This window comes from Miniopterus schreibersii (assembly GCF_964146895.1).
Source record: "Miniopterus schreibersii genome assembly, chromosome: X".
In the NCBI taxonomy this organism is placed as follows: Eukaryota; Metazoa; Chordata; class Mammalia; order Chiroptera; family Miniopteridae; genus Miniopterus; species Miniopterus schreibersii.
Window position 1 is genome coordinate 16,599,430 of NC_138104.1, and position 12,462 is coordinate 16,611,891.

The following is a 12,462-nucleotide window of genomic DNA, read 5'->3' on the forward strand; positions in this document are numbered from 1 at the left end:
GCCTCAGTTTCTCATTGGTAAAATAGTGGTAATGATACCTCCTGAGAGGGTTATTGTCGGGATTGTGTAAATCCGTGTAAAGCACTCACTTCAGCAGCCAACACTTTGTAAGCACTCATTGTCACTGATTATATTATTTGGCTACAGAGGTGGCCAGTCCTAGACCATTGGGCTGAGCTGCTCTCTCTGGCAGCTGGTGGAAGTCCTAAACCGTGCTGCTCTCAGTTGCGGATTACCAACAATGTTCCCACTTTGCTCCCCCCTTCCCTAGGTGAACATCATCCCCATCATTGCCAAATCCGATGCCATTTCTAAGAGTGAGCTAACCAAGTTCAAAATCAAAATCACCAGTGAGCTTGTCAGCAACGGGGTCCAGATCTACCAGTTTCCTACAGATGACGAGTCAGTGGCAGAGATCAACGGAACCATGAATGTGAGTGGGAGCACAGGGTTTCAACGTGCTGGCCATGTGCTTATTGTTACTAATATTATTCCACCAAATTGCCGTCAGACATCTTCACCATCTATTTTAGTGTAATCAGTTTATGGTTATCTGAGTCTCAGGTATTTTTTGAGAGAGAATCCAGAACGAGACAGCTCCTCTTTCCTAGCAGTGGCTCCTTCTAAGCCTCAGAGGTGCAGAGATTAATAGCCAGAGACTGAAGGAGGGAAAGGCTGACTCCAAGAAGAGTCTGGAGGGGGGGATTCAGACCTCTCCTTCCACCCTCCTCTTTAATGCTGCTCTGGTCTGAGCCAGGCAGCCCCCAAGGGACTCCTGGAGAGGTAAACATTCTTTGTCTCTGACCAAAACAATACCATGACAATTGATGCTGTGAAAGAAGAAAAGGCTAGCCTGGCTGGTGTGGCTCAGTGGTTGAGCATCAACCTATGAATCAGGAGATCTCAGTTCTTTTCCCGGTCAGGGCACATGCCTGGGTTTTGGGCTCGATCCCCAGCAGGGGGCCTGCAGGAGGCAGCTGATCAATGATGACTCTCTCTTCATTGATGTTCTATGTCTCTCTCTCCCTCTCCCTTCATCTCTCTGAAACCAATGAAAAAAATATATATTTTAAGGAAGAAGAAAACGCTAAAAATGTTGACTGCTTTGGAGACTCAGGGATGATCTTTGCTCAGATAATCAGCCCTCTACCCCTGGGAGGAAAAATGATATATAGTCTCCAGTTTTCCCGGTTACTAGAAAGATGTTATTTCCTAAGTCTCAGCATTATGCCTTGATTTATTAAGTGTCAATGAATTTGGAAAAAAGCAGCTTGCCATCTCGCCTCTCCTCCCCCACTCTCCCCTACTAGGGGGGTGAGTAATGAAGAAGGCAGACAGTCAAACATCGCCTCATGCTTCTTTACAATGTGTTGATGCTGTTGCTGTGAAATCTTCAATGTTATGATTTCAAGGAGACAGCTAATAGCTTGCAGAAAGCCTCTGCTTTGGGAACAGATTTCTTTTTTCTCTACTGAGAGGCATCAGTTTTTCCTAATGACATAATGCCTGGGTATAGCCAAACTCAGGAAAGCCTTGTAATAAAGGCCATTTTTAGAAACTTTCCTGCTGCCTCTGCGTGGTAAGTTATCATTAGAGCATCAGCTGCCACCTCCGATGAATTGGCCAACAAATTAGCATAGCAGGGCAGCAAGTTATTTTCTCTTCTGACTTCCTACTTATCAATACACCCGAGATATGTTTGTTATTAGAAGTCCCTCGTCGTCTTTGACAAATCTGACCCAAGAGGATGGCTGTGTGGATTGTGGTAGGTGGAGTTACACCTCTGACCAGTCATGAGGATTCAAATACAAATGAAAAGATTAGCGCTTACTTTCTCAAGAAGTCAGGATGTTTGAATGGAAACCAGGCTCTGTCGCAGTGAGAAAACCTGAAAGGGTGCTTAGCCTGCAGGAAAATGGGGGCCCAGAGAGAAGCGTCATCTGGTGTCACTGGCACTGATGTCTAGAAGCGCCTGTCACCTCAGCACATAGGGCCCCATAGATATCTTCAAACTTGGATTGCCTAAGTCACTGGGCAACTTTCAGGCTTGTGGTTTTGCTCTGCTAAGAATGGAGAGGGGCTTAGAGTTCTCAGAAATCTATCTCATGGTGTCACACAAAACTACATCTCACTACATTGTGGATCGGGACTGACAATCATTTTGGCTTCTCTCAGCTTAGCTCTGCCCTCCTGTTTGAACCTAGAGCAGGCACAGCCAAGGTTGGAAACTTCCTGTGCTGTGAAGCAGCAGTTCTCAACCACACTGTTTGGGCTATGAAGGTGTTTGGGGTCCTTTCTTTTTTATTTATTTATTTTTTTATAATTTTTTAAAAATATGTTTTATTGATTTCAGAGCAAGGAAGGGAGAAGGAGAAAGAGATAGAAACATCAATGATGAGAGCCATTGATCGCCTGCCTCCTGCACGCCCCCTACTGGGGATCGAGCCCACAACCCAGGCATGTGCCTGACTGGGAATCGAACCGTGACCTCCTGGTTCATAGGTCGACGCTCAACCACTGAGCTAAGCCAGCGGGACTGGGGTCCTTTCTTACAATTGTCCAAAGCTTGCCAGTATTTCACTTTGAAAAACTTTAAATATTTTTATTTTTTTAAAATTAAAATATAGTTGAGCCCGGCCTGAATGGCTCAGTGATTGAGCGTCTACCTATGGACCTGGAGGTCACAGTTTGATTCCTAGTCAGGGCACATGCCGGGGTTGTGGGCTCAGTCCCCAGTGGGGGACATGCAGGAAGCAGCTGATCAATGACTGTCTCATCATTGATGTTTCTCTCTCTCTCTCTCTCCCTCTCCCTCTCTCTGAAATCAATAAAAACATATTTTTTAAAAAGTACAGTTGACGTACAATTTTATATTAATTTCAGGTATATAACATACACAGCAATTTGACGTATTCCTTATGATGTAATCACCTCCATAAGTTTAGTAACCATCTGTCACCATACAAAATTATTACAATAATATTATTTTTCTCGTGCTGTACATTACATTCCCATGACTCATTACTTTTTTTTTTTTTTTTTTTTAATAACTGGAGGTTTAGTGGATTTAGGGTTATCCCTATAACAACATCACTCAGCATCTGTTCCTTGGCGTTCCACCATGCTTTTCTGAGTTGGAAAGAAAGGGGTGGCTTCCAGCTAGTGTGCCTGGAATTGGGCATGCCTGTGGGAGGGGCGCATGCATGTGAACGCTATGGGGTTATGTGTCTTGTGATGGGGGACAGGATGAGGAGTTGCTGCTATAAAATATATACATGGTATTGCTTAGCGTGCCCACCACCATTACAACTGTCAGAACTCCCCAGGGTCTTCGGACAAGCCGTGGTACACGAAGCTGCATCATCAGAGACCTGGGCTTGGGTGGTAGGAGGAATGGGTGCTGGTCTTTCAGTTCTGGGTTTGACTCCAGCCCCACAGCCCCATCCACCCCAGCCAATTACCATGGGAACTGGATTGGAAGAAGTGGAAGAAGCCTCTTGTGGTAATGAGGTCTCAGCCTCCCCCTTGACCTATGGGTGGCTCTGGAAACCCTGATTTCAGATTGAGGGAGCAAGACAAGGGAGCGAGAGATCTTGTGGCATGCTGCTTTCAACCCCAGTTCTGACAACTCTCAAGGTTGTAGGCTTTCATACTAAAAATTGCTGTGTTGTTCAAATTCAGTGTTGTTCTTTGCGTGGCTCAAACCGTGGCCAAGGACCAGGAAATAGGCCCAGTTACTTTACTTGGCTCACTTGATTGGCCACCTGTGAGGTCTTGGGTTTGACCCCCATAAAGGCATTTGGTCACATGGGTGACCTATAGGGTCACAGGGAGACCCACAGGCACAAGCCTGTTCCTTCTCCTAAGGCAGCAGTGCCATTTCTGTTGTTTGCACACACTTTTGTGGGAATCACCAAGGGTTGACTTGAGTGTCAGGAAACGCTCTTGCTCAGTCGCCAGTAGGCGCCTGAAGTGGGGGTGAGCATAAGCAGCAGCACCACCCAGAAATGCTGTCCACCCTGGGAGGAAGCCACTCCCAGTTGGGATATTGTCCGACAAGGAGAAAAGGGCCCTGACAGTCTGGATTTTACCTGGCTGAGGGGAACGATCATCTGCTCTCCCAAAGTGGAACCAGAATAGAATCATTCGTGCCAGTTGGAGCATCAAACACTTTCAGATGTGCCAAGAGGAATTTAAGGTAGACATGAGACAGGCAAGGTAGTGAATCTGGGACTAGACTCACAAGATGAAGCTTGAGGCTATCTCTTGGTAAAGTTTTCGGGGACTGGGGCATCTGACCTCTGGGGGCACCTCATCAGAAGTCTTCTGGGTGAGGGAGCTCCATGGACTCCCCTTAGGTGTCTGTAGCTGTTTTAGCAGCAGCACTCTCTTGCATCCATCAGAGTCTCCTCCCTGGGCCCACACATACCAAGTGTCACCCCTGGGAGTGTGATGGGTGTACCTTCTCTCTGCTCTTCAGTCCCTCAAGAGCAGCAGAAAGAGGGCCAGAGCCTGGCCCCAGGATTCCCTGCCCTTCAAGGTTAGCTGACTTCCAGCAAATGCCAGTTTAGTCAGGAGGCAGCGCGCAGGCGGCCCTGGGTGACCGGGGGAGGCTGGCATGCGAAGCACTGAGAGTTAGGGACTCAGGCAACTCATTTAACCTTTCTGTTTGCCAACTCCCTCAAATCAACGTGTGGGGTTGGTAATAACTGCCCTGTGAGACTGTTGTGAGAATCCAGCGCAGTCCTCCTGGGAGCGCTGGGAAATGATATCCTTGCATATGCTTATCAGAACAGACTTGGATGCCAGTTGCAGAGGAGTGGGCCGTGGGAGGTCCCCGGAGCCCTGTGGAGCTGCCCGGGCGGGGGCTGTGCATTTTCGAAGGGGGAGGGGTAAAATAACAGCAGTTTAAAGAAGAGGGGAAACAAGTGACCCTGTTATTCTACTTAACAATGTCCTTTGGAGATAAAAAATCGTAGGCCCAAGGGAATACTGACATTTTTTGTTCTTTTATTCTCTTCTTGTTGGTTTTTTTTTCTTTCTCTTGAGCCTGGAGAAATACCTCCCACTTCACACAGCCTCCTCCATCACTTTCAGTTGCGAGCCTGGGATAAGCCCAGTGCTGTTTCTCTTTCTCACCTCCTCCCTCAGTCTAGCCCTCCGCCGTTGCTGCCCTTGGCTCTTTTGTATCCTGTGGTCAAAGCTTTGGGGTGTCTGCAGGAAGGACAGCATTTTCCCAGAAACTGTTTGGGGGTGGATTTGAGGCTCCCAACCTGTCTTGGGTTCCTCAGTGGGAATGAATTGTACCCAGATGACCCCCTGGCAGAGCCAGCTGGCAGAGGTCAGAAATATCTGGCCTTGGGCAGGGTTTTCGAGATTTCGGTGACTCCCTGATGCCCCATGTTTCCATGCCCGATGACCCCTCATTCATTCATTTCCCTACCAGGACTGATGAAACATTTCCCAACTCCATCCCTTGCCTACCTTCCATATCTGTAACCTTCTCCTTCCCTCTTTCCTTCTTTCCTATGTCCCCGTTTCAGCAGGGTGGGAAGGGGCGACCTGAGATGATACTCAGAGAGGATGAGGGAGAGCCACTCCAGCTGCATGGCCAGGCAGCTCGGGAGATTAGCAGATGTCCTGGAGCTGAGCTCCCGATTAAGTCCTGGGTTTTTCCACTCTGAAGAACATTCTTGGGGTGCAGAGCTAGAAGAGAATGGACAGGAAGGATTAGCTGTGAGATCAATGCACAGATTAAATAAACAGAAAACATTTCCCACAGGTTTCCCAGAATTGAACTGCCTCTTAAAATCTGACCCTGCATCCTAGCCAGTGTTGCTCAGTGGTTAGAGCGTTGACCTGTGGACTGAAGGGTCCTGGGTTTGATCCCAGCCAAGGGCACGTACCTTGATTGCAGGCTAGTCCCCTGCCCTGGTCGGGGTGCGTGCAGGAGGCAACCAGTCGATGTGTCTCTCTCACATCAGTGTATCTCTCTCCCACTCTCCCTTCCACACTCTCTGAAAAGCATTGGAAAAATATCCTTGGGTGAGGATTTAAAAAAAAAATCTGACCCTATACAACCAGTTCATCGTAGGGTTTGGAATGCTCACCTCATCTGCTGCTCTAACCCTGCAATGGCTGAGGCAGACCAGCAGGGGTGGGCTTTAAAGTCAGGAAGATCTGGATTCCGCCCCTTGCTGCTTGCTAGTAAGTCACTTAGCCCTTCTGGGCCTCAGTTTCCTCTTCTATAAAATGGGATAATAAAAATACCTACCTCATCCGGCTGGGCGTGGCTCAGCAGATGAGCATCGACCTAGGATCCAGGAGATTGCAGTTTGATTCCCAGTCAGAGCACATGCCCAGGTTGCAGGCTCGATCCCCAGTCAGGGGCATGCAGAAGGCAGCCAATCAATGACGACTCTCTCATCATTGATGTTTCAACTCTCTCTCCCTCTCCCTTCCTCTCTCTGAAATTGATAAAAATATATATTTTTTAAAAAAACGTACCTTACGAACTTTTGTAAAAATTCAATGAGATAATGCAACGTAGAGCACCCAGTGTAGAGTACATAGAGTTGAGTTGCTGCTGCTAATCTCAGTTCTGTAGCTACAATACTATTCCCATGATTGCTACTGCCTACTGTGTGAGGCCTGCTTTGACTTCCCACAAAGTTATCTGCTCTCTCCTTTGTGTTCTTCCAGCCCTTGAACCTCTGTTTGTAATCTGGACCTCACTGTGTTATCATTGTTGGCATGTCTCTCCCCTCCCAGGCTGTGCACTCTCCATGGGCAGGCTCTGAACTTTTTTAATGTTGGATTCTTTTTAATGCCTAGCACATAGCAGGACTCGGTAAATATTTACAGAATGGAAGAAGGAGCCAATGGGTCAAAATATCTGCGATGGAGGCCTGTTTCTCCAAGCAGGCTAAGAAAGCTCCAGTGCACTTTTTACTTGTCCTCGTAAAGTCCTTTCAGGGAAAGCCCGGCTCAGAATCACCTGGTTTGTAAACAGTATTTATTCAGTGATTCCATTTGACCAGTGGTCACTAAGCACTTATAACCTGGCCAGCTCCCTGCAGAAGGGGCTCTTTCCCAGGCCCCACATGCCGACTGGGGGCAGCTGCCTCTTCTCTGACCCCCAGAGCCTTCATTCGCCACACCCTGCTCCTCGTTAACCCCCACAAGCACCAAGCTCAGACCCCTGTTTATACTTGGTCTTTCTTTCCTCTCTACCATCCCCATGGCCTTGCCACTGCTATTCAAGGAGTATTTATGAAGCACCTACTATGTGCAGGGCACCAGAGGATACGTTTGAGCCCTTGCTCATATTCTGTCTTACATGATCTGGGGTATGTATATCCAGCTTCCCCAACAAGATTGTAAGCTAGAGGGTGAGGGCATGTGTCTTCTACTTCTTTTGTGTCCCTTACAGCACCTGAGACAGAACCCAGCACAGTCATGGGCATGCGGATAAGTACTTATGGCTTGACTTCTAGGCTCAAGGGTTCAGTGTGAGCTCTTCCTCCAGGGAAGGACGAGAATGAGGAGCATACAGCTCAGCAGGGTGGTTTCGGTATATACCTATGTCCAGGGCTCTAGCACTCTGGGGAAGGGGGGGGCAGTGATCCCAGTACCCCTGTTCCCTGTGAGCCTCTCAATCCACACGCAGCCACCCTCATCCCACTCAGCCACCTTCCAAGGCTCTTCCCCTCAGCAACTGTGAATACTGAAGAGCTAGCTCATCTGTGTATCTGTTTACAATTCTGCTGATTTTCTGTCTTTGTCTGCTCCCTATGCATCGGGGCCATGTCATTGTTACCTTTTATCGTGAATCTCTGGACATCAAAAGTCTGGACTAGGCCTTATCCCCAGGCAGCTCGAGAGCTTAAGAATTGCCTCTTGATGTGGACGATAGTGAGGGGCACTGCAGTGTGAGGGTCCTAAGCCCAGGAGATGAGCAGCAGTTGCATTGTGGGAGCTCCGCCCTTCCCCTGGAGTTCTGAGCTTCGTTTGCCTTCTGTTTCAGGCCCACCTGCCTTTTGCTGTCATCGGCAGCACAGAAGAACTGAAGATAGGGAACAAGATGATGAAGGCCCGACAGTACCCTTGGGGCACGGTGCAGGGTGAGTGAGTCTCCAGGAGACAGGGAGAAGGGAGCCCCTTCTGTCTGTCTCTTTGCCTGTCCCCAACCACCGGGTGACCAGTCCCTAACTTGTCCCCAGTCTCTACTCTTTCAGCTTGGGCCTCAAACAGACGCAGGAGTTGCCAGCAGGCAAATTCTGGCTCTTGGATTCTCTGCCATGAGTAGGCTCTCTGTCTCCAATGGAGAAAGCATTCCTAAAACCAAAACAAATGTGCCTGGTGCAAGGTGGGAAGGAGTGTGTAAGAGAGCATGTGTACTTGCTCGAGTGCACCAGGAGACAGACGACAATATCCAAATCAGTGTTCATAATAGTGAGTAATTAGAAACAACTCAGATATCTATTAAAAATAAATTGGATGGCCCTGGCCTGTATGGCTTAGTTGGTTGGGCGTCGTCCCTTGCACTGAAAGGTTGCTGGTTTGAATCCCTGTTAGGGCACTTGCGTGGGTTTTGGGCTCGATCCCAGTAGGGGGCGTGCAGGAGGCAGCCATTCAATGTTTCACTCTTATGTCCATGTTTCTCTCCCTCTCCCTTCCTCTCTAAAATTCAATAAAAATAATATATTGGATGAATTGCAAAATGTTCATGTAACGGGATATTATACTGCAGCGAAAATGAATGGATTATAGTTACATCTGCATGAATGCATCTCAGAAACGTTGAGCTAAATAAGTCCTAGAAGAATACATGTTGTATGATTCCATTTACATGAATTTCAATAGAACTAAACAAGATATATATCTTTAGGAATTCATATGTAAGTGGTAAAACTATAAAGAAAAACAAAGAAATGAATGATAAACCCAAAAGTCGGGTTAAGTGTGGTGGGGAAGGAGGGGCATGAGCTCAGAAAGGGCCATAAAGGGAGCTTCTAAGGTGCTGGTCATATTTCACTGGGGCCGTGGATATATTGGTATTCTTTTTTTTTGTTAATGATGGAGAATACTCTCTTTTTTATGTTTTTATTGATTTCAGAGAGAGGAAGGGAGAGGGGGAGAGAGATAGAAACATCAATGATAAGAGAGTCATTGATCCGCTGCCTCCTGCACGCCCCCTACTGGGGATGGAGCCCGCAACCTGGGCAAGTGCCCTGACCGGGAATCAAACCGTGACCTCCAGGTCCACAGGTCGGTGCTCAATCACTGAGCCACGCCTGCCAGGCATTTTTCCTCTGCTTTAGATAACCTGGATTGGAATCCTAACCCTACAATTAACTAGCTACATAACCTTGCCTAACCTCATTGAGACCTTGAAAAAACTATTCCCTCACCTGATAAATTCCGATTCTTCCTTCAAGAGTCCTCTTAGCGGTTGCCTCTCTGGTGAAGCCTTCACTCTCCCATGAGTTCTTAGGCTCCCTCTTCTGGGCTTCCACTGCACCTTAGCTATATACCATTATTTTCACAATGTTTGCATTGTATTGTATTTGTCTATTTGCATCTGTTGTCCCACTAAACTGCCGAGGGCAAGATCCCGTGTCTTGTTTCTGAATTCCCAGTGCCTCATACAATTCTGGGAGCAGAGATTCCACAAATATTTATTGGGCAGGTGGCGAACATGCATGTGCCACTGTCCTAAAAGTGGTGCTGGGCAAGCTTTCCTGTGCGTGTCTGATTGGCGAGTTGGGGTCGAGGTGCTACTAAATGTCTTCGTAGATTTTTTTATAGTATCGCAGTTTTCCATTGCTCTCATCATTGTCACTTTTCATCTGCCTTATCAGTAGAAAAACAAATCAGGTGGCAAATTCGCAGGCTCTATATACAGATTGAAAGGCCATGGCGCTGCATGACATTTCGCTTCTCATTTTACTGTTTCTGCTTCTCCTGGCCTTCCTTTCAATACACTTTCTATCCCCCACCCCCTGCTATGCAGTTGAAAACGAGGCCCACTGTGACTTCGTGAAGCTGCGGGAGATGCTGATTCGGGTGAACATGGAGGACCTCCGGGAACAGACCCACAGCCGGCACTACGAGCTGTACCGCCGCTGTAAGCTGGAGGAGATGGGCTTCAAGGACACTGACCCCGACAGCAAACCCTTCAGGTATCTCTCACGCCAACTCAGCCCAGCCAACCCAGGGGGTGTGGAAGCTTTACCCTGGAGCATCCACGGGGGAGTGAGAGACAGGTGCTGAGACCAGGAGCATCAGGACTCAGTGATTTGCCAGTTTTACCTGCCAGCCCCTCTCTGCCTTCCCAGGGGAGGTGTGGCCAGGCAGGCTTGGCAAGCACTGGGCCACGGAGGAGGCCCAGAGGCCTAGCAAGGCCGATAGTCTCACTGCTATGAGTATGCACACACAGCAGCTGCAGCCAGCTCTACGAGAGGGGCCCTGAGCTGCGGCCTTTTTCCCCAGCTGCGGCCTTTTTCCCCAGTGGGCAGTTTGTGCCTGCTGCATGCCCCACTTTCTTCATCAGGTGTCCAGTGTGTTCTTTACCTTCCTGTGCATCATCAAAAGCAGACGGGATCAGGTAGCAGTCATTGTACATGCACTGGAGAACTTGAGGCTCTCCATTCACTGTCAAGTGCAGGTTTTGTTTTAACCACAGAATGTTAATAGTCATTGACATACTTCTTAAATCAGAGTCTAAGATGCTTCCAGAGAAGAGGGATGTTTTTGAAAGCAGTTTACTCTGCTGATAGGAGCAATGTGCCAAGTATAAGTGCTTGATCTGTATGCACGATGTCTGACATAAGCCCCACATTTTATTTTTATTTTTTAAAATATGTTTATTGATTTCAGAGAGAGGAAGGGAGAGGGAGAGAGAGAGAAGCCTCAATGATGAGAGTCATTGATCTGCTGCCTCCTGCACACCCCTTACTGGAGATCAAGCCTGAAACCCGAGCATGTAGCCTGACCAGGAATTGAACTGTGACCTCCTGGTTCATGGGTTGATGCTCAACCACTAAGTCACACCGGCTGGGCTCATCAAGTGTTTATTGCAATCGTTTATTAATGTGGTCAGTTTCAGAGCCCGGACCTGGGAGCTGAGTAGAGTCGGAGGACCCAGAGTAAAAAGAGAAAAGATCCAGCTTCCGGTCCCAGTTCTACCTCTAACTAGCTGTGTGGTCTTGAGCAAGTCACCTCACCTCTCTGGGCTTGTTTCCTTACCTGTAAAATGAGAGTATAGAAGCAGCTGTTCTAAGTCACTCTCAGTTCTCAATATCGCTCCAGTTCAGCTGCCCCATCACCCTCAAGCAGTCCTGTGATTCTGCTGTCACGCGCCAGGCCAGCTGCCCACAGTTTTGTGGTTCTGTTTTTGCGCCTCTCCCAAAATCGGGGACAGGAGGATGGGGGGACCCAGGGAGGATCATTGGGGCCAGTTTTCATCAAATAAGAGCCATTCCAAAGGCGAGGGAATTAACCTGACAATGTTTGCAGTTTACAGGAGACGTATGAGGCCAAAAGGAATGAGTTCCTAGGAGAGCTCCAGAAAAAAGAAGAGGAGATGAGACAGATGTTCGTCCAGAGAGTCAAAGAGAAAGAAGCTGAACTGAAAGAGGCAGAAAAAGAGGTAAATGGGAGCCTAGGTGTTAGGCAGGAAGGGAAAGGAGGCTGAGCTTAGGCATGGCAGGGGCTTCTGCCCTGAGAGCACAGCCAGCCAGAGCCTTGCAGCCTCCAGGAAGGAATCGGGCCCGGCGTCTGTCTGTAGCCCTGCCTTGGCTGGCACAGAGGGGGCTGCGAGAAGTGTGTGGCTTCTTGATCCCTCATTCCCCAAAGCCAGATGTTTTCTCATTCTGTGTTACTTGATTCTCCAGGGCAGGGGTGCAGAATGTCCGGCCTGCTAACCGTATACTGCCCGTGAAATCATTTGGTCTGGCCCTGCCAAGGCAACTACAGGCAGGGCTCAAAATTCAATAAATTTAGGAGCCTTTTTTCACAGCTAATTTTTAAGTTGATAATTTTATATGACCTACGAATGATATTGTAAATATCCAAATGGCCCTTAGCAGAAAAAAGGTTCCCCACCCCTGCTCTAGGGCAGTGCTGTCCATACGCTAGCCACTAGCCACATGCGGCTATTTAAACATAAATACAGTTTAAAACTCACTTTCTCAGGGACATTTCAAATGCTCAGTCCTCATGTGACTAGTGGCTATCGCATTGGACAGCACAGATAGAGAACATTTCTATCTCCGCACAATTCTATTGGGCAGCACTGCTCAAGAGTCAAGACCTAATGTAGCCCCTTGAGGTCAGGTGCCAACTGATTCTTGGCTGTCCTGCCCCATCCCAGCTGCTCCCTGATGGCCACAGGGAAAGATGGTCCCAGGCAGTCCTTGGTACCTTGTTGAAACCTGAAGCAGTAACAGCTGGGGCATT

The 12,462-nt window shown here is 48.2% G+C and overlaps 1 protein-coding gene across 11 annotated transcripts in view; it reads left to right on the plus strand.

Annotated features, from left to right (window-relative positions):
* SEPTIN6 (septin 6) overlaps positions 1-12,462 on the plus strand; it is a 65,715-nt gene that overhangs the window by 36,812 nt on the left and 16,441 nt on the right. For all 11 annotated transcript variants that reach the window (XM_081126382.1, XM_081126383.1, XM_081126391.1 and 8 more), the window contains 4 exons: positions 272-433; positions 8,027-8,123; positions 10,016-10,184; positions 11,521-11,653. In XM_081126382.1, the coding sequence (XP_080982508.1) occupies positions 272-433; positions 8,027-8,123; positions 10,016-10,184; positions 11,521-11,653 (561 nt within the window). The remainder of the gene's footprint in view (positions 1-271; positions 434-8,026; positions 8,124-10,015; positions 10,185-11,520; positions 11,654-12,462) is intronic.